The 26,022-nt window shown below is 37.2% G+C and overlaps 1 protein-coding gene across 1 annotated transcript in view; it reads right to left on the reverse strand.

Annotated features, from left to right (window-relative positions):
• Positions 1-5,423: 5,423 nt before the first annotated feature.
• Positions 5,424-26,022, reverse strand: part of LOC112676331 (solute carrier family 5 member 4) — a 43,262-nt gene continuing 22,663 nt past the window's right edge. Inside the window, exons 9-15 of the mRNA XM_025473378.3 lie at positions 24,576-24,711; positions 23,466-23,573; positions 19,232-19,382; positions 16,555-16,723; positions 14,810-15,025; positions 13,002-13,104; positions 5,424-6,127 (exon numbers count right to left, since the gene is read on the reverse strand). Coding sequence (XP_025329163.3) covers positions 5,913-6,127; positions 13,002-13,104; positions 14,810-15,025; positions 16,555-16,723; positions 19,232-19,382; positions 23,466-23,573; positions 24,576-24,711 — 1,098 coding nt within the window. The 3' untranslated portion in view covers positions 5,424-5,912. The remainder of the gene's footprint in view (positions 6,128-13,001; positions 13,105-14,809; positions 15,026-16,554; positions 16,724-19,231; positions 19,383-23,465; positions 23,574-24,575; positions 24,712-26,022) is intronic.

Here is a 26,022-nt window from a genome sequence, read left to right on the forward strand (position 1 = left end):
GGGGTTTGGGGTGACTGGGTGTTGGGCATTAAGGGGACACTTGGCGGGTTGAGCCCTGGGTGATATGCTATATGTTGGCAAATTGAACTTCAATAAAAAAATAAAAATAAAATGAAATAATATAAAACAGAGGGAGCCTGGACGTAAGGGCCATCATCTAAGAATCCTCTCCAAGGAAAGCTGCCCTGGAAAGTCATCGGACTCACATTGAATTTCACATAAATTAAAAGTAAACCTTAAAAAGAAAATCAAAGAAGATGTGGTATATGTATACAATGGAATATTACTCAACCATTAGAAATGACGAATACCCACCATTTGCTTCGACTTGGATGGAACTGGAGGGTATTTCGCTGATTGAAGAGAGTCAATCGAAGGACAATCATTATATGGTTTCACTCAAATTTGGTATATAAAAAATAGTGTAAGGGATTAAAGGGGAAAGGAGAGAAAATGATTGGTAAAAATCAGAGAGTGCGACAAACATGAGAGGCCCCCAACTCTGGGAAATGAACAAGGGGTAGGGGAAGGGGAGTTGGGCATGGGGGATGGAGTGACTGGGTGAGCGCTCTGAGTCAGGCACTTGATGTGATGAGCACCACGTGTTATACTATATGTCGGCAAATCAAACTCCAATAAAAAAAAGAATTAAAAGGGACTTCCTTAACATAGTAAGACAAAACTTTTTTTTTTAATAAGACAAAACTTTATAAGCCTAAATAATTCTTATTGGTTTCACTTAGAAGTGCTCCATTTAAGTCAAGGATAAACAAACATCATGCAACAAAGGAGGAAATCTCTTGGAATAATTTGTAGGAATAACTTCCTTGGATGTGTACTTATTGGCCATTCTAGACTAGTTTCTAGATTTCAGGAATTACATCACCTTCAGAGAAGCCCAAATCTATGTCTTTCCTTTCAGATACAGTGCCATGATAAGGCCTATTTGCTGCGTTATCATTTGTTTACGGGAGCTCTTTCTTTTTCTTTTGCTGTAATGTGTTTTAGCCTCATATTTTAACTTCCATTTGGACTACCTTCTGATATAAAAAAATCAATGATTTGTTTAGTTAAATATGTATTTTCAACTCTTGTGGTTTCTAGGTTTCCTGTTTTGCTTTAGAATGTTTCTCATTGGGGCATCAGGGTGGCTTAGTTGGTTAAACATCTTCCTTCGGCTTAGGTCATGATTCTGGGGTCCTGGTATCAAGTCCTGCTCAGCAGGAGAGTCTGCTTCTCTTTCTACCTCTGCCTCTCTCCTTGCCGTTCTCACTTGCTCTCTTTCTCTGTCAAATCAATCAATCAATCAATCAATCAATCAATCTTTAAAAAAAAATGTTTCTCATCATAAACCACCAGATAGAAAGCTAGAAAAAGTTTATATATAGGTAACTCACTGAAGTGAAAATAGATGATTAATTAGAACTTCTACAAGGTTTTTCATCAACCAGACTGATCAGCAATTTTGAAAAAGCAACAACTTTTTTTCCTACTAAGCCTACTCATTCCCTGTTGTTGGTATGCTTGCTAATTGCTTCAACTTTTTGGAAGTTTTTTTGCCAGTATCTATTAAAAATATAAATAAATGTATTCATTATTTAGTATACTACTTTGAGGATTATCTCTTATGAAACCACCAGAGGAAATCTATGTATAAATATAATTATTGCAGCATTATTCTGGTGGAAAAAGATATTTAGAAATCAAATGTATTTCATGTTATATTTTATTAGGCAGAAGTTAAAATGAATTCAAGTGACTTACATTAGTTGGACTTAATGATGTCTACCACATATTATAAAGAAAGAAAAGTAAATTGTAAAATAATGTAGGATTTGAGAATTCTTTTTTTAAAAGATTTGTTTCTTTTAGTGAGAGAGAGTGTGAGTAGGGGGAGGGGCAGAGAGAGAGGGAGAGAATCTCAAGCAGAATCTCTGCAGAGTGTGGAGCTTGATGCAGGACTTGATCTCATGACTCTGAGGTCATGACCTGAGCAAAATCAAGAGTCAGATGTTTAACCAACTGAACCACCCAGGAACCCTGAGAACGTTCTTTAAAACTGTGTGGAGTTTCCTCAAAGAGTTAAAAATAGACCTGCCCTACGACCCAGCAATTGCACTGTTGGGGATTTACCCCAAAGATACAGATGCAATGAAATGCTGGGACACCTGCACCCCGATGTTTATAGCAGCAATGTCCACAATAGCCAAACTGTGGAAGGAGCCTCGGTGTCCATCAAAAGATGAGTGGATAAAGAAGATGTGGTTTATGTATATAATGGAATATTACTCAGCTATTAGAAATGACAAATACCCACCATTTGCTTCAACGTGGATGGAACTGGAGGGTATTATGCTGAGTGAAGTAAGTCAGTCGGAGAAGGACAAACATTATATGTTCTCATTCATGTGGGGAATATAAATAATAGTGAAAGTGAATATAAGGGAAGGGAGAAGAAATGTGTGGGAAATATCAGAAAAGGGAGACATAACGTAAAGACTGCTAACTCTGGGAAACTAACTAGGGGTGGTAGAAGGGGAGGAGGGCGGGGGGTAGGAGTGATTGGGTGACCGGCACTGGGAGTTATTCTGTATGTTGGTAAATTGAACACCAAAAAAAAAAAAAAAAAAAAAACTGTGACAACAAAACCTCCAAAGGACAAAGTGAGCCACTGAAAATAAGCTACAGAACCCAGGAGGTATAAGGAAAAGATGAATAAATCTGACTAAATAAAAATTAAAGTTTTGTATAATAAAGAATGACATAAAATTAAAAGGCAAATTCGGGAAATACAAATCAAAGCCACAATAGGATACCACCTCACACCAGTGAGAATGAATAAAATTAACAATATAGGAAACAAGAATGTTGGAGAGGATGTGGAGAATGGGGAACCTTCTTGTATTGTTGGTGGGAATGCAAGCTGGTACATCCACTCTGGAAAACTGTGTGTAGGTTCCTCAAGAAATTAAAAATAGAGCTACCCTATGTCCCAGCAATTTCACTACTGGGTATTTACCCCAAAGATCCTGATGTAGTGAAGTGACAGGACACCTACACCCCAATGTTTATAGCAGCAATGTCCACAATAGCCAAACTGTGGAAGGAGCCTCGGTGTCCATTGAAAGAAGAATGGATAAAGAAGATGTGGTCTATATATACAATGGAATATTACTCAGCCATTAGAAAGGACAAATTCCTACCATTTGCTTTGATGTAGATGGAATTGGAGGGTATTATGCTGAGTGAAATAAGTCAATTGGAGAAGGACAATCATCACATGGTTTCATTCTTATGTAGACTATAAGAAATAGTGAAAAGGACTATAAGGGAAAGGAGGGAACCTTGGGAAAAATTAGAGAGGAAGACAAACCATGGGAGACTCTTAACTCTGGGAAACAAACAAAGAAGGGGAGGGGGATGGAGTAACTGGGTGATGGGAACTAATGAGGGCACTTGATAGGGTGAACACTGGGTGTTATACTATATGTTGGCAAACCGAATTTAAATAAAAAAAGATAAGGAATTTTTTTTAAAGATAAAGAATTAAAAGGCAAGTCACAGACTTCAAGAAAAAATATTTGCAATTCATATGCAAATGATAAATATATAGACTAAAATATCTATAAATGAATGAAAAATTGATAAAATATATCAAGGAATTCACAGAAGAAAAAATACAAATAGCTAATGAGTATATGTAAATACATACAATCTCACTAAGTGGAAATACACATTTTTAAAAAAATTATTTTTCAATCATCAAATTGATAAAAATGAATTAAGATTGATAATTAATTATGTGAATAAACAGGAACTTTCATAATCTGATGGTGAGAATATAAATTGGTAAATCCTCTTTAGAACATAACTTTTAAATTTTTATCAAAATATTAAGTGCTTATACTTGCCCCCATATTCCATTATTAAGAATCAATCATTAAAGAAAACAGAAGTGGTTAATGTGACAACAGATGAACGTACAGGTACATGTGGTCAGGTATCATTGATAATAGCAAATAATTGAAACCAAGGTGAATGTTTTTCAGTAGAAAAATTGTCAAATTGCTGTCAAATGATTTCACAGAACAATGTATTATTAAAAAGAAGGAGGGTATCTGTATGCACTCACAGGCAAAGATTCCAGGATAAATTTTATATGACAAAGCCAGTGATAGAACAACATTTGGAGTAAGATGCATTGTGTAAAAATATGGGTACAAATGAATAGAAAAATTACTTTAACATATACTTTAAACTGTTAACACTTATTCTTTGTAAACTTAATGGAAGTATGGGAGAGACAGATTGTCAGTGGAGAGTGTTTTATTTGATTCTATAGGCCAAAACACTGAATTTTATAACAACATGATAGATAGACATTTCTTATGTAATTTATTAAAACCATTTTAATATGCTGATTTACTTCTAAAAAGGTGTGTTTTAAAACTATATATAGGGACGCCTGGGTGGCTCATAGGTTAAGCATCTGCCTTCAGCTCAGGGCATGATCCTGGAGTCCCAGGATTGAGTCCCACATTGGGCTCCTTGCATGGAGCCTGGTTCTCCCTCTGCCTGTGTCTCTGCCTTTCTCTCTCTTTCTCTCTCTCTCTCCCCACCATGTCTCTCATGAATAAGTAAATAAAATCTTTAAAAATAATAAAACTATATATAATCCTACATGAGGTAACTGTCATTCAGAATGTCAAAATAACACGGAAATACAGACAGACAAATATGTATATTCAAGTAATGATTTCAATAAATAATGTTAATGTAGAAAGTTAGATTGTGGTAATTGTTGAACTACTCTGTAAATATTCTAAAATACACTGAATTGTACACCTTATTATATTATTTTTGAAGATTTATTTACTTATTTTATTTTTTAAAAATATTTTATTTATTTATTGGAGTGTGAGACAGAGTGTGAATGGGGAAAGGGACAGGGAGACAGGAAGAGCCAGAGAATCTCCAGCAGACTCCACACTGAACATGAAGCCAGTTTGGGGCTTGATCTCACAACACTGAGATCATGACCTGAGCTGAAATCAAGAGCCAGATGCTTAACCAACTGAATCACCTAGGCTCCCCTTAATTACTTATTTTAGAGACAGAAAGAGAGTATGCACGTTGGGATGGGGCAGAGGTTGAGGGAGAGAGAGGGGTAGAAAATCAGACTCCACACTGAGCATGAAGCTGGACCCCACAACAGTGAGCTCATGACCTGAGCTGAAACTGAGTCAGATGCTCAACCAACTGAGCCACCCGAGCATCCCACTGAATTATACACTTTACATAGATTTATTTTATGATGTGTGAATTATTTTTATAAAGTAGTTTATGAAATAAATGGCTTAATGGGCAAACATTTAGTAGGAGATGGCTTTATTTAAGACATAAGCTAATAATTTCCAGTAAATTCATAAAATTATTTATAACAGACATTTATAGCTCACTTCCCCTCAACTATTAGGAAATATTTATATTTTCCATGAGGTCAGTAAAGAGAGATTGGGAGGTCACTGTTTTACAGATGAGGCAGTTACTATATGAGGCAGAGTTGGAAGAGGCATTCCTTCTAATTGGAAATCTCTGGAAATAGAAAGCAAGAATAAGGTAGGACAATCTACCTGGTGGGGAAAAAAAGTTTTTTAGACCCAATGGTCCTAGTCCATACACACATATAAAGTCAGCTCCGTGGCTTTCTAAATTGTCAACTCTTTCTTTATTGACACAAAGGAACAACAAAAGCTAAAAATCAGGTCTATAGTTATCTCATATGATAAAATTACCAAGTTTTTTCTCCTGTTTGAAATTACCTCTCTTTGAAACATAACAAACTTTAAAAGTGAAAAAAATCAATAAAATTATCCTTTGCTTAATAAATTATTTAATGGCTCAGATAGAATTCAGGCAAAATAGCCATGGGCAAAGACAGCCACTGCTAGGAGTAGAATGGCATTGACATTCACTATAGTCCTCCATAAAGGCTTCTCAGATGTGTCTGTCAGCTTCTTTTTCTGGGCTTCTTCCTCTTCTTTGCTCAGTTTGGGACCTGTCTTCTGCAAACCACAAAATATGTCATAAGCCTTCCTGAGGCATCCACGGGGTTTCTCAGGATTATCTGAAACAAAAAAAGACAAACAAATAATCACAGAACATGGGAAATAAAACTCCTGTAAATGTAGTACAGATGACTGTAAAGAATGATTACAACCACTTTTAAGTGTTAGGGGAATCCCTGAGAAAATATAGATAACTTTGATTATATAAAACTGAAAACTTTTGCATGGCATAAAGTTAAATAAACAAAGTAAAAACAAGTGACAAACTGGGAAAAAACATTTGCACCTTATACCATAAAAGGTTTAATATCCTTAGCATACATTGGCCTTTAAAAATAGAAAAGACTTCTGACAATCCCATGTAGACACATATATATATACATAGATAAAAAGTTCTTAAATTCACTCAAAAAAGAGAAATTTGAAAGGATAAAGATGTGGTATATATATATCTATGTCTATAATGTAATATTACTCAGCCATCAAAAAAATGAAATCTTGCCATTTGCAATGACACAGATGGAGCTACAGTGTCATATGCTAAGAGAAATAAGTCAGAGAAATAGAAATACCATATGATTTCACTCATATTTGGAATTTAGGAAACAAAACAGATGAACATAGAGGGAGGGGGAAAAAAGAAGGAGGCAAACTATAAGAGAGTCATAGCTATAGAAAACAAACTGAAGGTTGCTGGAGGGGAAGTGAGTGGGGATGGGTATTAAGTATTAAGGAGGGCACTTGTTATGAGTACTGTTATCTGTAAGTGATGAGTCATTAAATTTACTCCTGAAACTATATGTTGACTAACCAGAATGTATTAATTTTTAATAAGAGATTTTTTTATTTTATAGAGAGAAAGAGCACAAATGTGAGGGGCAGCGGGAGAGGGGGAGGGAGAGAGAGTCTCAAGCAGATGCTGCACTGAGTGCAGAGTCCCACACGGAGCTCCATCTCATGATTGTGAGATCATGACCTGAGTCAAAATCAAGAGTCAGACACTTAACTTACTGCACCACTCAGGCACCTTGACTAATTAGAAATTTTTAAAAAAGATTTTATTTATTTATTTATTTATTTATTTATTTATTTATTTATTTATGAGAAATGAGAGAGAGAGAGAGAGAGAGAGAGAGAGAGAGAGAGAGAGATTGACAGGCAGAGGGAGAAGCAGGCTCCATGCAGGAAACCTGATGTAGGACTTGATCCCAGGACTCCAGGATCCTGCCCTGAGCCAATGGCAGGCACTAAACCACTGAGCCACCCAGGGATCCCTGACTAAATAGAATGTAAATAAAACCTTGAATAACAAAAAAAGAGAAATTTGAAAAAAATGACACTGAGATACTGCTACTCATCTGTCAGTGACAAAAAAATTAAAAAGTTTCACAGTATCCTATATTAATTTGTGTAGAAGCAGGCACTCTCACACACTGTTGCTACAAAAGCATGATTCAACCTTCACAGATGGGAATTTGGCAGCATATAGCAAAATTGCATAGGTATTGACCCAAAATTCAAACTTCTCAAAATCTATCCCAAAGGTAAACTGGCAAAAATACAGAAAGCTCTAAGTACAAGGCTATTTGTTGTATTGGAGAATTTAAAATATACTTCTAAATTCAAATGTCTATGAAAAAAACATAATAAATGTAAGACTATTCTTATAAACAGGGATGCCTGGGTGGCTCAGTGGTTGAGCATCTGTCTTTGGCTCAGGGTGTGATCCTGGAGTTCCAGGATCAAGTCCTCATTGGGGTTCCCAGCAGGATGCTTGCTTCTCCCTCTGCCTGTGTCTCTGCCTCTCTTCCTGTGCTCTCATGAACAAACAAGTAAAATCTTAAAAAAAGACCATTCTTATAAATAAATGGTAAAGAAAATTCTACAGATTAAAAGCTTGAGATGCAACAAAAGCATTACTTTGAGGAAAATGCATAGCTTTATTTATTTACATTATACAAGAAGGAAGGCTGAAAATTAATGAAGTAATATTCAATTTATTTTATTTTATTGAACTTCAGTTTGCCAACATATAGTATAACACCCAGTACTCATCACATCACGTGCCCTCCTTAATGCTTGTCGCCCAGCCACCTTATCCCCCCATCCTTCTCCCGTTCCACAACCTTTTGTTTGTTTCCCAGAGTCAGGAGTCTCTCATGGTTTGTCTTCTACTCTAATTTTCCCCCACTCAGTTTCCCCCCCTTCCCTTGTGGTCTTTTTCACTATTTCCAATACTGCATATTTGAATGAAACCATATAATAATTGTTTTTCTCCAATTAACTTATTTCACTCAGCATAATACCCTCGAGTTCCATTCCTGTCGGTGCAAATGGTAGGTATCTATCCTTTCTGATGGCTGAATAATATTCCATTGTAGGTCTATCTATCTATCTACCTATCATCTATCTATCACATCTTCTTTATCCATTCATCTGTCCATGGACATCAAGACTTCCTCCACAGTTTGGCTATTGTGGACATTACTACTATGAACATTGGGGTGCAGGTATCTTGTCACTTCACTACATCAGTATCTTTGGGGTACTCAGTAATGCAATTGCTGGGTCATAGGGTAACTCTATTTTTAACTTCTTGAGGAACCTCCATACTGTTTTCCAGAGGGGCTGTACCAGCTTGCATTCCCACCAACAGTGCAAGAGGGTTTCCCTTTCTCCATATCCTCTCCAACATTTGTTGTTTCTTGTCTTGTTAATTTTATCCTTTCTTACCCGGTAAAGTGGTCTCATTGTGGTTCGGATTTGTATTTCCCTGATGACAAGTGATGCGGAGCATTTTTTTCATATGTTTGTTAGCCATATGGAGGTCTTTGGAGAAACATCTGTTCATGTCTTCTTCCCATTTCTTTTTTTTAATAAATTAATTTTTTATTGGTGTTCAATTTGCCAACATACAGAATAACACCCAGTGCTCATCCCGTCAAGTGCCCCCCTCAGTGCCTATCACCCATTAACCCCCACCCCCTGCCCTCCTCCCCTTCCACCACCCCTAGTTCGTTTCCCAGAGTTAGGAGTCTTTATGTTCTGTCTCCCTTTCTGATATTTCCCACACATTTCTTCTCCCTTCCCTTATATTCCCTTTCACTATTATTTATATTCCCCAAATGATGAGAACAGATAATGTTTGTCCTTCTATTGACTTACTTCACTCAGCATAATACCCTCCAGTTCCATCCACATTGAAGCAAATGGTGGGTATTTGTCGTTTCTTTTTTTTTTTTTTTTATAAGTTGCCACATTAGTGAAACTTTAATAATGCGTACTAAATTATAAAATAAAATAAAGGGAAAATAGGATTATTTAAATTCATGAATAGTCCTCAGTACCATATTTTTAATGCTTGAAAGAAAACCATGTAATGTGATCAAAAACATTAAGGCTGAGTTTTCTTGAAATGTATGATCTTATAATTCTAAAAAAATTCATAATCAAAAGTTTTTAATGAGATAACTGCTTTTTAAATATAGGACACATACACACAAATACTAATTTTATAAGTAAATGAAAACTCTTATTCTCAGCATTTCACAATCAAAGAAGTTCGTCTCTGTCTAGCCAAAGGACAGATGGCTAACCTTTAAAACTTCTAGGAAATGGGTGCCTGGGTGGCTAAGTAGGTTGAGTGCTTGACTCTTGATTTCAGCTCAGATCTCAGGGTCCCAGGATTGAGCCACGAGTCAGGCTCTACCTGTGATAGGGGATCTGCTTGAGGATTCTCTTTCTCTCTCTCCCTTTCCCTCTGCCCCTTCCTTCACTTGATCACTCTCTCTAAAGTAAATAAATCGTTTTAAAAAACTAAAAAATTAAAAAAAACCCTGTATGAAAGTCACCTCTTGGAAAGGAAATGCTGGTAACCCTATATTCCTTTTTTTAAAAAAAATATAAAGTTATTTTTTATTGGTGTTCAATTTGCCAACATACAGAATAACACCCAGTGCTCATCCCGTCAAGTGCCCTCCTCAGTGCTCGTCACCCATTCACCCCCACCCTCCGCCCTCCTCCCCTTCCACCACCCCTAGTTCATTTCCTCGAGTTAAGAGTCATTTTCTTCTCCCTTCCCTTATATTCCCTTTCACTATTATTTATATTCCCCAAATGAATGAGAACATACACTGTTTGTCCTTCTCCGATTGACTTATTTCACTCAGCATAATACCCTCCAGTTCCATCCACGTTGAAGCAAATGGTGGGTATTTGTCATTTCTAATGGCTGAGTAATATTCCATTGTATACATAAACCACATCTTTATCCATTCATCTTTCGATGGACACCGAGGCTCCTTCCACAGTTTGGCTATTGTGGACATTGCTGCTATAAACATCGGGGTGCAGGTGTCCCAGCGTTTCATTGCATCTGAATCTTTGGGGTAAATCCCCAACAGTGCAATTGCAGGGTCATAGGGCAGGTCTATTTTTAACTCTTTGAGGAACCTCCACACAGTTTTCCAGAGTGGCTGCACCAGTTCACATTCCCACCAACAGTGTAAGAGGGTTCCCTTTTCTCCGCATCCTCTCCAACATTGTGGTTTCCTGCCTTGTTAATTTTCCCCATTCTCACTGGTGTGAGGTGGTATCTCATTGTGGTTTTGATTTGTATTTCCCTGATGGCAAGTGATGCAGAGCATTTTCTCATGTGCCTGTTGGCCATGTCTATGTCTTCCTCTGTGAGATTTCTGTTCATGTCTTTTGCCCATTTCATGATTGGATTGTTTGTTTCTTTGGTGTTGAGTTTAATAAATTCTTTATAGATCTTGGAAACTAGCCCTTTATCTGATACGTCATTTGCAAATATCTTCTCCCATTCTGTAGTTTTGTTGACTGTATCCTTGGCTGTGCAAAAGCTTCTTATCTTGATGAAGTCCCAACAGTTCACTTTTGCTTTTGTTTCTTTTGCCTTCATGGATGTATCTTGCAAAAAGTTACTGTGGCCAAGTTCAAAAAGGGTGTTGCCTGTGTTCTCCTCTAGGATTTTGATGGAATCTTGTCTCACATTTAGATCTTTCATCCATTTTGAGTTTATCTTTGTGTATGGCTCAAGGGAGTGGTCCAGTTTCATTCTTCTGCATGTGGATGTCCAATTTTCCCAGCACCATTTATTGAAGAGACTGTCTTTTTTTCCAGTGGATAGTCTTTCCTCCTTTGTCGAATATTAGTTGATTATAAAGTTGAGGTTCCATTTCTGGATTCTCTATTCTGTTCCATTGATCTGTTTGTCTGCTTTTGTGCCAGTACCACACTGTCTTGATGACCATAGCTTTGTAGTACAACCTGAAATCTGACATTGTGATGCCCTCAGCTATGGTTTTCTTTTTTAATATTCCCCTGGCTATTTGGGGTCTCTTCTGATTCCACACAAATCTTAAGATGATTTGTTCCAACTCTCTGAAGAAAGTCCATGGTATTTTGATAGGGATTGCATTAAACGTGTAAATTGCCCTGGGTAACACTGACATTTTCACAATATTAATTCTTCCAATCCATGAGCATGGAATATTTTTCCATCTCTTTGTGTCTTCCTCAATTTCTTTCTGAAGTAAACACCCACCCAACTCTTGATTTTGGCTCAGATCATGATCTCATTGTCCTGACATCAAGCCCCACATAGGGCTCCCTGTCAGCAGGACATCTGCTTGTCTCCCTCTTCCTTTGTCCCTCCCCCTGCTCAAATTCTCTCTCTTAAATAAATAAATAGATAAATAAATAATAGTTTAAAAAAGAAAAGTAAAATAGACAAGTTAGTGAGATTTATCAAGAAAAAAGGAGAAATCACAAAAAGTTATATTAGGAATTAAACAGAATGCATAACTACAGAGGTAGTAGAGATGGAAAAGCCAATAAGTAGTATGAATAACTTCATGTCAATATATTTAAAATGTGTGCTAAATGGACAAAATACTACAAAATAAAATTTTCCAAAACTGATTAACCAAGAAATGGAACTTCCAAATACCTCTAGAGGCATTGCTTAATACAAATTTAATCTGGTTAAACCCCTTCCCATTCCAGGCCCTAAGGCCTAATGATATTATTAGCAAAATACCAACATTTTGATGCAGAAATCATTCCAATCTTATTGAAATGTTTACAATTCATTTTATGAGAACACTATGATTTTAATACCAAAACCAGACAAAGTATAAAAAAAGAAAAACCATATAAACCATTCTTACTCCAGAACACTGATAAAGAAATCCAAAAGTAGAAGGCCTTTATTCTTTCCTCAAGTTGAAGAATCTAAGCCAAATCAAATGAAACAATTGGTGTATAGTTCAAGACTACATGTCCTGAAGTGCTAAACTTTTTCAATGGTTTAAAAAATACCAGGTAACCAAAGAGCCATGGGGGTGGACCCTGGAGAAGTTTCCTTGTTGGAAATGAGATTAGAACCTAGTTTCAAAGGATAGGCAATTTTTTTCTCTTAGGAGAAGTAAAAATATTCTAAAGAACTTGGTATATGTGTGTGTGTGTGTGTGGTGGGAAGTGAAGAAATCTGCCTGGCTGGAATGGAGGGTATATTGGAGAGAAGAATGAAAAACAAGGTTGGAGAAAAAGGTGGGACTAGATGCTAGGTGCCTAATCACTGTCAATCAAGATTGATTAGTTGAACATTTAATATGTAACCAGGAAGAGGAGAGACTAGAATTGATTTTCACCTCAGAGCTGGTACACAGATCCATGGATGAATGATAGATGAATAGACAGACTGATGGAGAGGCAGGTGAATGGAGAGATTTCATTTGTAATTAATTGTCTTAATTTTTTTGGAAGGTAAGATTTTGAAATTTCAGTTTGCCATAAATCTAACAGCTTTATCAGAAACTGAATTTAGTGGCATTAAAAAATAAAGCAAACATAAAAGCAATTCAGGTACAGAGAGATTCTACATAAAAACTAAATGTAACCAAATATTACCTTCATCAACATTATCATCAGCTTCTTCATATCTTTTCTCTTCTGCATCTAAATCAATCCGTTCCTCTGTACTGTTTCGAAGAGCCCAACACAAGCGATACAGCTGTACAGACACCGTAGACAAACACATTAGTGATGGGCAAATGTTTACAATAATATGATGGTACATTTGTTTATTGTATAGTGCCAAAAAAATCAAATGGCACCGAACACTAGAGGTAACAAAGAAGAGGTCTTCTACAACACGAATTCACGAAAACGCACTGACCATTTACAATTATTTCTGTTTTTAACTCTCCCAGTAGTTATTAAGCACTTTCAAGTAATATGCTTACCACTCTTACTTCTGGATTTATAAATCCATAAAAGTCAAAAAATTATCTAATATATACTAACTTACACTTATCTAACTTATACATTTATAATTTCATAAAAGTTAAAGATTTATCTAACTTGCATATACATCTAACTTACATATACATACTCACTGTCCTTATTCAGCTGTTATTAGCTGCAACATTATTACTTTCAGTTGTCTAGTGGTTACTTTTGTAACTTTTAAGATATCTTCTTTTTTTAAAAAAAGATTTTATTTATTCATTTGAGAGAAAGATAGAGAGTGTGTGCACATGGATAGGGGGAGGGGCAGAGGGAGAAGGAGAAGCAGATTCCTGGCCAGCACAGAGCCAACATGGGGCTTGATTCTCAGACCCTGAGATATGATCTGAGATGAAGTCAGATGCTTAACTGACTGAGCCATCCAGGTGCCCCTAAAATATCTTCCTAAGCTTCGTTTCTGGATCCATCATGTTTATATAGTTACTGCTATTAAATCCTGATAGCAATTTATGCCCTTACACATTTATTTCCCAGCCAATCTCCAAGCTTTTGTCAACTGTATCATTATTTTAAAACTATTATAAGCTTTATAGAATTTTGTTTTTTTTTTGTCAATATGATTAATTTTCCATGCTTGGTCTGTGTGTTGATTGAAAATTTGAAAATAAATGGCTATTTATGTTATTATAGCTACTTTTTTCCTGTGCCATAGATCCAAGACATGTGATTGGATACAGTGAATAAATACCAGCTCTAGGTCATTCTAAAGAAATGATTTCAAGTATCAAATGGGTTTCAAAATTATAACCTATCATATGTTTGAAGTCACACTTCATTTTACTTGGTCTCATTATTTGGCTCATGACTTTCTTGTATGGATTTACCAGAATTTGTAATTGGCTTTTTTATTTGTTGTTGACATAACAAGCATATGCTTCCACCTTACAGCTAATATTTCTAATTATAGCTTCATAAGACTTTCTTTAAAAGATTTTATTTATTTATTCATGAAGACACAGAGAGAGGCAGAGACATAGGCAGAGGGAGAAGCAGGCTCCTCACAGGGAGCCTGATGTGGGACTCTATCCGTAGACCCGGGATCACACGCTGAGCCAAAGACAGATGCTCAACCGCTGAGCTACCTGGGCATCCTACTTCATAAGATTCTTACTCATAAAATTTCTTTTTTTTTCTTACTCATAAAATTTCTTATACAATATCTACTTTCTTTGCTGAAACTCTTTTTTTAATGTATAAATTTATTTTTTATTGGTGTTCAATTTGCCAACATATAGAATAACACCCAGTGCTCATCCCATCAAGTGCCCTCCTCAGTGCCCATCACCCCAACCCCCCAGCCATCTCCCCTTCCACCACCCCTAGTTCATTTCCCAGAGTTAAGAGTCCATTTTCCTGGAAGGCAAATAACTATTTTTTAAATAAACATATTTCCGCTTTTCATCACTCACATGTACATCAGGAATGGGTTTTGTTAGCAGGGAAATTCCCAGGATGACCAGCATGGAAACAAAAAAGAGAATGATGGCAAAGTACAGATAGTGTACTCCACAGATGATTTCAGGACAGTTACTGGCAGCCAAACAACTACTCGTTCCATAGGCAAACTCTGCAATCATACGAATGAGGCCAATCACAAGTCCAGTGATTAGACCCCAGAAGGCTCCCTGCAAAAGGAACAAGAATAAAATAAGAGTATTTGGAAAAAATGAGACGCTCATTTGAGTAAATCATTATCATCATCCTACCTGTTTTCTTCACTAAGAACCAACAATGGCTAACCTTGAGCATAAACTCATCAAAGATGCAAATACACATGTTTATTAGTGGGCTGCCTCTTTCTGTGATCCTGAGATTTCATTGCACCAGGACACTACTGCCTACTCTGACCCAGACTTAAGCTTACCTTGAATTTTATTTTATATATAGATTTCAAAAGTAGTGACTTATTTTATAGAATAAACAGAACTATGGCTTATGTTGAACAATTTGCAGAGTTGATATTAGATAGTTACGATAGGTCTATTAAACTTTTGACAACTAAAAGGATTTATTTTCTCTAAGAAGTTAGTGCGATTGGAAATATGTATCCCTTGATTCCCTGATCAAGATGTTATGTTTAGGGAAACAGTGTTGCATAGAGATTATGAGTATGAGCTTTGGTTGGAGGTAGACCTGAGTCTGAATCCCAAGATCCCACTTACTAATAATAAGTAACATTTGAAAAGCACATAAGATATTAACCTCTCTGCACCTATTCTTCACTTCAAAATTATAATAAGCTAACAATTGGAAACAATTAAGGGATTAAATGTACATTATCCATAATAATCAGTTACAGATATAAGAATAAAAATTAACATATTTTGAGTTGTTACTAGTGTGGTAGGTTCTTTTCTGAGTACTTCACATTTAAAAAAAATCTCTTAATCCTCACAGCAATCCTATAAGGTAGGCATATGATTAACTTCATTCTACACAGAATCAAATGGTTTGCTCAAGATCACAATGATATAAAGTGGTAGATCCAGGATTGGATCCTGTCAGTCTTACTCCAAAACTTGTGTTCCTTAGCATCACGTCATGTATGTATATAATATTTTGTAAGAAATATAAAGATTGTACTGAGGTGCCTGGGTGGCTTAGTTGGTTAAGTGTCTGCTTTTGACTAAGGTCAAAATCCTGGGGTCCTGAGATCAAGTCCTATGTTGGGCTCCCTGCTCGGTGGGGAACCTGTTTCTTCCTCTCCTCCTTGTTTATGCTTTCTCTCACTATGTCTGTCTCTCTCTCAAATAAATAAATACAATCTTAAAAAAGATTGTACTATAAGTGTGTCCTATATATTTACACACGTTAGTGAGAATCAGGAATTGTAGCTGATTACAATTAAAATTGAGATGGGTGGCTCAGCGGTTTAGCACCTGCCTTCCCCCTGGGGCATGATCCCGGAGACCCGGGATGGAGTCCCACATTGGGCTCCCTACATGGAGCCTGCTTCTCCCTCTGCTTGTGTCTCTGCCTCTCTCTCTGTCTCTCTCTCTCTCTCTGTCTCTCAAGAATTGATAAATAAAATCTTTAAAAAAATTGAGATGGGCTTTGAGTTGTATATACAAAGTGGAAAGAATGCATTTTTCTACCAGTGAAAGAATTAACTTTCTTACTCTAGCAGGGAAGAAGTTTTCTGATTTTTACTTACTTGTTCATTGACTCTTTTACAGAAGATGGCAAGCAGGAAGACAGCTGCAACAGGAGGCCCAAGGTAGCTAGAAATTGATTCTATATAATGGAACAGTTGTCCATTTTGAGATACCTGCACTAATGGGACCCACAAAATACTGATGACAATTAATAGAATGATAAATAGCCTGAGGAGAAAACAAAATGATTTAAATATTAAACAAAAAGCATTATCAATACTTCTATTGTTCTTTAGTTCTTAAATTCATTCTTGTGGCCATTCATTGATTTTCCAAATAAAATCAAACTCAACCTCACATGAAGCCATGCCATGCTTAATGATCACTGGTTAGTAAAATGCCAATAAAGCAATTGCTTGTCTACAATTAGTAAAAATAGCTTCAATTATGAGATTAAACATCCATTCATAACAGTTCAAATGTCAGTCACTGGTTAATAATTCTCTAATGCAATTTATGTAATATATCAGTTAGAAAAAAACCACCATACTATTTCTATGAGTAAGTAATTATTTGTTTGATAATGAAAGTGACTCCCATTTTTTTTTTGTGACTCCCATTTTGATCTTTTTTCCTAGCTTCAGAAAAACTAAGTCAGCGTACACAGGTTAGAATTACAATATTCTTTATTCCAGAATGTGGAGTGAATTGGCCAGAAATGGTAATTTGTGTATTTTACTCCTTGAGTACTTTGACAGGTAGAAAGAATTGGTTAAAATATTGGTAAAACCCTTTTAGAAGTTCCTGGGGTCCAGGGAGAATGACTAATGCTAAACTCCACAATATTCTGTGTTTATTGTATAAATAAACAAACATAATTTACTGGACTGTCATTACTTCTCTGTGCTCACCTGAAACAGAGAGGGGGGAAAAGTGGGGAACAAGTATTTAGGCAGGAGATTGAGGAACAGGTATCTCATTGAAGCTTCAAAAACTTTCTGCAACCTTGCAATAATTAAATGTGATAAACCATGGAAAGTTTGAGCATGATTCTTAGATAATAAAGTTTAATAAATAAATAATACCCATTTTCCTTGTTTTCCTTGTTATCATCATTGGAAAACAAATCATGTACTTCCCTTACTCTCTTATCTTCAGTTGTTTTCTGTCATATGTGGAATAAAATCCAGTCTTGTTATGGCTTAAGTGGCCCTACATAATTTCACCTCTAGCTACCCTTTAGCCTATGGTTGTTATCACTTTTCCACTTGCTCATCATGTGCCAACCTCACACCACTGTCCTGAGACACACCACATACATGAGTGTTGTAAGAATTCAGCATTTACTGTTCCTTCCCTACAGAGACATAGGGTTCACTTCCACACTTCCCTCAAGACTGTCCTCAAATGGGACCTCCTCAGGGAGTACTCCCTGAACACCTGTCTTGAGGAGCCCCCACCTTTAATCCTTTAAAAAAATTTTTTTATTGGAGTTAAATTTGCCAACATTTAACATAATACCCAGTGCTTATCCCGCCAAGTGACCCCCTCAGTGCCCATCACCCAGTCACCCCAACCCCCTACCCACCTCCCCTTCCACTACTCCTTGTTCATTTCCCAGAGTTAGGAGTCTCTCATGTTTTGTCACCCTCACTGATATTTTCACTCATTTTCTCTCCTTTCCCTTTATTCCCTTTCACTAATTTTTATATTCCCCAAATGAATGAGACCATATAATGTTTGTCCTTTTCCAATTGACTTATTTCACTCAGAATAATACCTTTCAGTTCCATCCACATTGATCCACCTTTAATCCTGCTTTAACTTTCTTCCTAGCACTTTTTGCCATCAGATATGGAATACATTTATTGATTTTCTATCTTTATAACAAAGGCATACATTCTACAAAGCAGGAAATTATTTTTCACATATATGTTCTTTTTCATATTTGTATTCTGGGAACTAGTAGGCATTTAATGAGAGAGAGAGAGAGAGAGAGAGAGAGAGAGAGAGAGAGAGAGAGAGAGAAAGAAAAATTCATTACTTTATTATTGAGATAAAGGCATTTATACCCAAGATCATATACCTATTGGCGGACTTCTGCATCTTGGGCTTACTGAACTCAGGTCCAACACTTTCGCTACCAGAAACATAGATGCTTTATTGTTCTTATTCTCCTATAGCATTTTTCTAGAGTCAAGATCTAGACCAAGTGAGCTGCTGGAATTTTCCTTGGAAATGTTTAATTTACTAAGCAATTGCTACTGTCTCCTGCAAAATGCTACTTTTTGCATGGGTGGTCAGTTTCTCTTGGCATCTCATTTCTTAATGAATACAGTTGATAAACTACTCATAGTGGGGTGTTTGACTTAATCTGTGACTTGCTTCATGAGATATACATGGAAACCTCTAGAGACAGTGCATTAACCTATTAGAGTAGGCGGGGAATTTATACCCCATGGGAGACACTAGAGTTTCATGAAGATGTAGTTGGAACAGAGTGTGAGGACAAGAAGAAATCAGAGAAAACCAGAAGCATTTGAAAATTTGAAAATGTGACTATTTCATTTCAAAATGTGGTCCCCAATTTTATATCTGGAAAGAGATAAAGTCCTCTTAATTTCCCTTCCCCACTCTAGAAATCCATCATCTATTTCACTGAACCCAAAGATGAGAAGACACTAGTTCACTTTTATTTTCCAGAGAAATTTTAGACAGAAATCAGGATGCTCTCACCTTCCTGCTATAAGAAGCTCCTTCTCTGATGCCTGTTTCCTAATCTTGGTGTAGAGGTCCATGGTGAAGAGGGTGCTGGCACTGTTAAAGATGGAGGTCAGGGAGCTCATGAGAGAGGCCAACATGACTGACAGCATGAGACCTCGAAGTCCTGGGGCCAGATGAAAGTGCAAACATTAGTTAGGGATTGGACTCCATGATTTATGAGGGCCTTGCCAAACCAGAGAGTTGTTCAAAAGTGTTACCTGGACCACATACTAAACTGACATGCATGGTTATCTGTCACCCCCTGCATTACATGGTTATCATGAATCCCTGGCTCTGTGGACTGCTGGTTCTAGTGTCCTGAATTCCTTATTACAGAGCTTAATGGTGTTGTGGGTGTCCTTCTGTACAGGCATGGAAATCCTTCATTTTTTTTTAACTCAATCAAGTAATCAGGAATGCCTGTTCTGACCCTTTTCTTAATGACATGGTGATATATTTTATGACTGTGCTGCTGGCAGGTGGTCCTTTCACTGGGTTCCTTTACTCTTGTTTCCCCCATACATAGAATCTCATCATCTTAGAGCAAGTATAAAGCATTTTCTACCTGTGCATCTCACCTCTTGGTTGTCTCCTTATTTTACTCTACAAGCCTAGAAGTGTACTTTAGCTCTGCTGCTCCCCAGAGCTCCCACACAAGTGCAGTGGCCTCGGTGATATACACATAGTCATACCCATGCTGAACCCCTTCATCTATAGTCTGAAGAACAGAGACATAAAGAGGGCTCTGAAAAGAATCTTTGGGGTTCCAGTGATGCAGTGGCCAGTCATCCTGGGGCTGAAGATGTGCCCATGATTGTAAGACTCATAGCCTCAGAGCCAGAAATGCCATTCTTTGATCAGGCTGTGAAAGTAGAATCTGCTCATTCTATTGATTTCCTGGAATTTCCATTTGTTTGACTTCAACTTCTCCATACCTTTAAGTAACTCACTTATTAAGATTCTGCTCTGTCTCATATACAGACTCTTTACCTTTTTCCATTTTCATATATCCCTAATGGCCTCTCTAAACTTAGATCACAAATGCCTGGAAATCTCTTTTTTAATTTAAATTCAATTAGCTAACATAAACTACCTACTTAGCTTCACATGTAGATTTCAATGATTTATCAGTTGTATATAACACCTAGTGCTCATCAAATAGCATGCCTTCTTTAATGGCCACCACCCAATTACCCCATTCCCCACCCACCTGCCTCCTTCAACCCTCAATTTGTTTCTTATAGTTAAGAGTCTCTCATGGTTTTTCTCCCTTCCTAATGACTTCCCATTCAGTTTTCTCCCCCTTATCATATGATCCTCTATGCTGTTTCTTATATTCCGCATATTAGTAAACCATATGATAATTATCTCTCACTCATTGACTTATTTCTCTCAGCAGAATACACTCTAGTTCTATCCACGTCCTTGTAAATGGCAAGTATTGCTCCTGTCTGATGGCTAGGTAGTATTCCATAAAAAAAAATAAACTGACGTGCCTGTCAATATGTATCATTGTGTGGTATTTCCTGCATATTTCCTGACCATTTGAGAATACTCAATACAGAATTCTGGTTATAAATATAAACTTAGAGATAATTTGCTGGAACTTAAATCTGGGAGAGAAAAAACAGTATGCCATCGTTCTTTGGGGAGAGAACCTCTCAGCTTCCTGAATACTTAGGAAACTAGAGAGGGAAAAGAGAAGTAGATAGTTCTGTTGAAGTTTTTGGTGGGGAGAGCAAAGAGTTTTAGATATTATGGTCACTTCATCCTCCAGTTCTCTCTTATTAGTAATGCCCCTAAAACTCCTGGGACAAAGTGTTGAATGAGGTGGATGGGTGATGTCACTTGTGGGTCATGCTCCCTTCCTCCTAACGATGCTCATGTGTGTCAGGAAGGAGAAAAATCACAAAAGTGTTAGCTGATCTTTGATGGACCTAAGGTACAAGGTTGTTCCTAGTTGTTCCTGAGCCCCATACTCTGCTCTGTTTCTGAACAACACAGAACACCTTCTAGCATCCTAGTAATTTAACTTTTTCACATGTGTAATTTATTTTCTATCTCATTACACTAGAATGTGAGTTCCAAGATATAGGGGATTTTGTGCCTATTTCACTGATGTTTTCTTAGCATCATGGCAGTGTCTGGCACATAGCAGGCACTCAATAAATAGTTTTAAATTAAATAGACTGAGGTCTATTATTTGGGTATAACTGGTCTAAAGAAAGCAGGATAAATATTAACTTCTAGCTTTCTGACTTTATAAGTTTGTATTTATGCAAAACTTTTAATTTTAAAAAAGATTTTATTTATTTATTTGAGAGAGAGAGAAAGAGAGCTAGAGAGAGAGCACATACAAGCAGGGGGGAGGGAGAAGCAGACTCCCTGCTGAGCAGGGAGCCTGAAGTGGGACTTGATCCCAGAACACTGGGATCGTGACCTGAGCAGAAGGCAGAAGGCAGACACTTAACCAGGTGCCCCTATACAGCACTGTTTTAAAAAATATTTTAATTATATTTATTTGAGAGAGAGAGAAAGAGAGAGAGAGAGAGAACATGAGTTGGGGGAGGGACAGAGAGAGGGAGAAGTGGACTCAGCAGAGAGTCCCACATGGGGCTTGATCCTGGAACTCCAGGATCACAACCTGAGCCAAAGGCAGATGTTTGACTGAGCTACCCAGATTGCACTCTATGCAACCCCTTTATTGACAAATCCATTATTTAAATGCTCTTGATTGCCTTGCCTTGGAAGACGTATTGTATCCAAAGGAGTAAGGATTCTTTTAATGGGAATTATATCTCATTCATCTCTGTATTCTCCAGGCTCAGCACAGGGCTGGTAACCTATAGAAAGTGCCCAAGAGGCAGCCTGGGTGGCTCAATGGTTTAGCGCCACCTTCAGCCCAGGGCCTGATCCTGGAGACCCAGGATTGAATCCCACGTCAGGCTCCCTGCATGGAGCCTGCTTCTCCCTCTGCCTATGTCTCTACCTCTCTCTCTCTTTCTTTCTGTGTCTCTCATGAATAAATAAATGGAATATTTTTTAAAAAGTGCTCAAAAAAGTGCTCAAGAAATGTCTGATGAGAAAGGAGAGAAATGAGTGAAAATATCAGTGAGAGTGACAAAACATGAGAGACATCTAACTCTGGGAAATGAACAAGGGGTAGTGGAAGGGGAGGTGGGCAGGGGGTTGGGATGACTGGGTGATGGGCACTGAGGGGTCACTTGGCGGGATGAGCACTGGGTTATGCTATATATTGGCAAATTGAACTCCAATAAAACAAGAGAAATGTCTGATGAAGACAACTGAATTAATGGAATTTAGGATTATTAAGGATTATACCATAATCCTTCCTCATGGTCCATTTGTAGACCAGGTCAGGTCTCTGAGGCAGTCCCAGCATTAGCATTTTTCTTTTTTTTCAGCTTTATTGAAGTATGATTTACAACAATTGTACATAGTTAAGGTGTACAACATGCTGTTTTGATATATGTGTACATTGTGAAATGATTACCACAATTAAACTAATTAACATATCTATCTCCTCACAGTTATGGTTTTCTTCTTTTGTGGTGAGCATACTTGAGATCTATTCTCTTAGCAAATTTTAAGCAGAAGTTATTATTATTATTTTTTAAATAAATTAATTTTTTATTGGTGTTCAATTTACCAACATACAGAATAACACCCAGTGCTCATCCCGTCAAGTGCCCCCCTCAGTGCCCGTCACCCATTCACTCCCACTCCCCGCCCTCCTCCCCTTCCACCACCCCTAGTTCGTTTCCCAGAGTTAGGAGTCTTTATGTTCTAGCAGACGTTATTATTAAGTACAATATTCCTGCTGTACATTAGTTCTCCAGAACTTATTCATCTTGCAACTGAAAGTTTGTACCCTTTGACCAACATCTTCCCATTTCCCCCACCCCTCAGCCCCTGGCAACCACCATTCTACTGTTTGTATGTGTTCCACTTCTTTAGATTCCACATATAAGTTACATTATGTAGTATTTGTCTTTCTTTATCTGACTTATCTCACTTAGAATAATGTCTTCTAGGTCCATCTATGTTGTTGCAAATGGCAGGTTTCATTTCTCTAAAGGCTGAATAATATACTATTATCTATACTCATCTATCTACCTATCTATCCATCTATCATCTATATATAATTACATTTTCTCCATTCACTTAAGCATGGACATTTTCTTACCATCAGGCATCAGTTCCAGCACCATCATTGGGTAGGCATAGTTAGTGCAGCCGACTTCAATGCCACAGTGTTTCACACATTCAGAAGGTACAATACAGGCCACCTTCTCTGAGGAGGGATTCAGATAAGTGGGCTCAGTGAGGGGGGTCCACAGGTAAGATCTACAACCATTGGACATAGAGACAAGCTGTACATCATGGGTGAAAGGAAAAACATTTGCTGGGACATTGGAGATTCAATTTTGAATTCCACAACATGAATCTGGTCCCTGTTTATTTCATACCTATAGCTCCCCTTGCACTGACGTAAGGGGCAGCGTTTCTCTTTGGGATATGGCCCAGCTAGAACATTAGAGCAAATGGGGGGAGCTGATTCCATCCTCCAGAAAAGCTGTAAGAGCATAAATTCTCCCACAAGCACAGAACTCCAGAGATAAAAACAACAGCCACAACAATAATATTCAGGAAGTTAGTTCGATGTCCAGTCATTTAGCCCAGTGTTTTCCACCTACATCTAAGAAGAAGTGTAACTTGTGATTGTTATTGGGGGTGATGTTCATGTAGGTTGAAGCCTCCCTTTGCTGCATCAGTTGTCCAACCCCGTGGTGATTTTTTTTTTGCTTAAACAATTTTATGACAACAGATAGCAAAAGATGATTTAAAAAACTCCCAGGATATTAACCCTAAACACATTAGCTTCTTTTAGTTTTTTAAATTCTTTTCTAATCTTTTTCCACAGAAAAATGTCTTTTTTTGTAGCTATGGTAATCATTGAGATAATATTTTGTGGTCTGCTTTTTACATTTAAACATAATAACTTCAGCATTTTACCAAGTTTTGAGAAAGTCTTTGGTCTTTTGTGTGTAATTGTCCATAAAGGGGGTATATAATAATTTCTTTGGCCATTTTCTCCTTGTTGGATATATAGGTGTCAAATATGTCAAATTTTCCTGTTTCTGACCCTCTGCAAAAACTGTTCTCTCCAACTGGAATTGTGTTTTTACTTCCATTCATAATGGGTTTTCTAGCTTATCAAGATTTTAATACATCTTAAAACCATTACTTAGAATTCAAGCATAAAAGAAAGAGAATTTATGAATCAATGGCTTGCCTGTGTATAGGATGCGGCTGATCATTCCTGGCATCACCATGAGGAACATGGGCAGTAGTTTCAGGTACCCACACATGATGCAGGCAGCCTTCACGTGAGACATGTTTTTACCTGATAGGCAGCGCTGCACAATTACCTGCCAGGAAAACATGACATAGTCATTAAACAACTAGAGGATGATTTCAAAGAAGGGGAGTGTTTCTTTTTAGGGATTAATGTTACAATAAGATATGAGTTCATGAATAGTGGAAAATAATGGGTGTCAGAGTAAAATCAGAACTCAAATAACTGCTCCTCTTATGTGAGTATTTGGTTTTGTGAGACACAGGTTTCTCATCTTTGAAAAAATTATCTCTTGTAGGACATTCTGAATATTTGGTATAATGTTTGTAAGACTTTTGTTACATATAAGTCAATGCACATCACTATTATTAAAATGTTTACAGTTCTCAGGTTGCATTGCAACAATGGCCACGTGCTTTTCCAGGTACAAAGCTGTCTCTACTGATCTTCGCCACAAGTTGTGTTTAAGTTGTGCTTTTAGTGTTGTAGGCACCAAATAAGCCATATACTCATTGGTATCTCTCTATCATTAGGGGGAAATCGTCCCTTTGAGAAATCAAGCTAATTGCCATAGAAACATCCATCAGAGTCAAGCAGCCATCAGAAGAGAACTCTGAGGCATTCATCTCTAAATTTCTACACAATATTCTGAAGGTCACATTGAGTTATGAATCAATTATAGTGGTTCTGGGAAAGTCAATGCATGTAATTTCATAATTTTCATGTAAGTTGTGTAATCTCTTTACTAAGAATTTTCTAGTAAAGCAGTATTTTTACCCATAATACCATAACTTCTTGACATTTTTCTTCTCAAGGAATGTCAGAAAATAGGCATGGCCTTTTCTGCTTAATTCTCTTTGGAGAGACAAATCTATTAGGGATAGCAACAGTGCTAGGGGAGCGGGTGCCATCTTCAGACAGAGGGCTTGAAGCAGAAAGTTGGAGAGACAATACAAATTACAGGTGAGGAGAGGAGGCAAGAAAGATCAGGTATCAGATTTAAGGGTGAATGTGAGACCATTTACAGGAGATAAGTCAGGTGGTCAGAGACAAAATGTAAATAATAAAGATGGTTGCAGAAATCAATGAACAGATGCATTCTTTGGTATATGTTGAGGAAATCAGTTTATTATATAGAGAAAAAGAAAACTGATCACTCACTGACCCCACAAGTGGCCATTGGTTTAAGATGGGTTAAAATGGTGAAATTACAAGTTTGAGGTGACAGAGACTATTTAAGGTGAAGGAAACTTCAAAACAGAAAACAATAACAAACTCAGATGCTATAAAAAGGAACATCCAGAAAACAAAAAATAAGATTTTGGGAGTTATAATACAAAGGCAGAGGATAATATTGAGGAAATCTAGAAAGTAGAGCAGAAAG

This window comes from Canis lupus, chromosome 26, assembly GCF_003254725.2.
Source record: "Canis lupus dingo isolate Sandy chromosome 26, ASM325472v2, whole genome shotgun sequence".
NCBI lineage: Eukaryota > Metazoa > Chordata > Mammalia > Carnivora > Canidae > Canis > Canis lupus.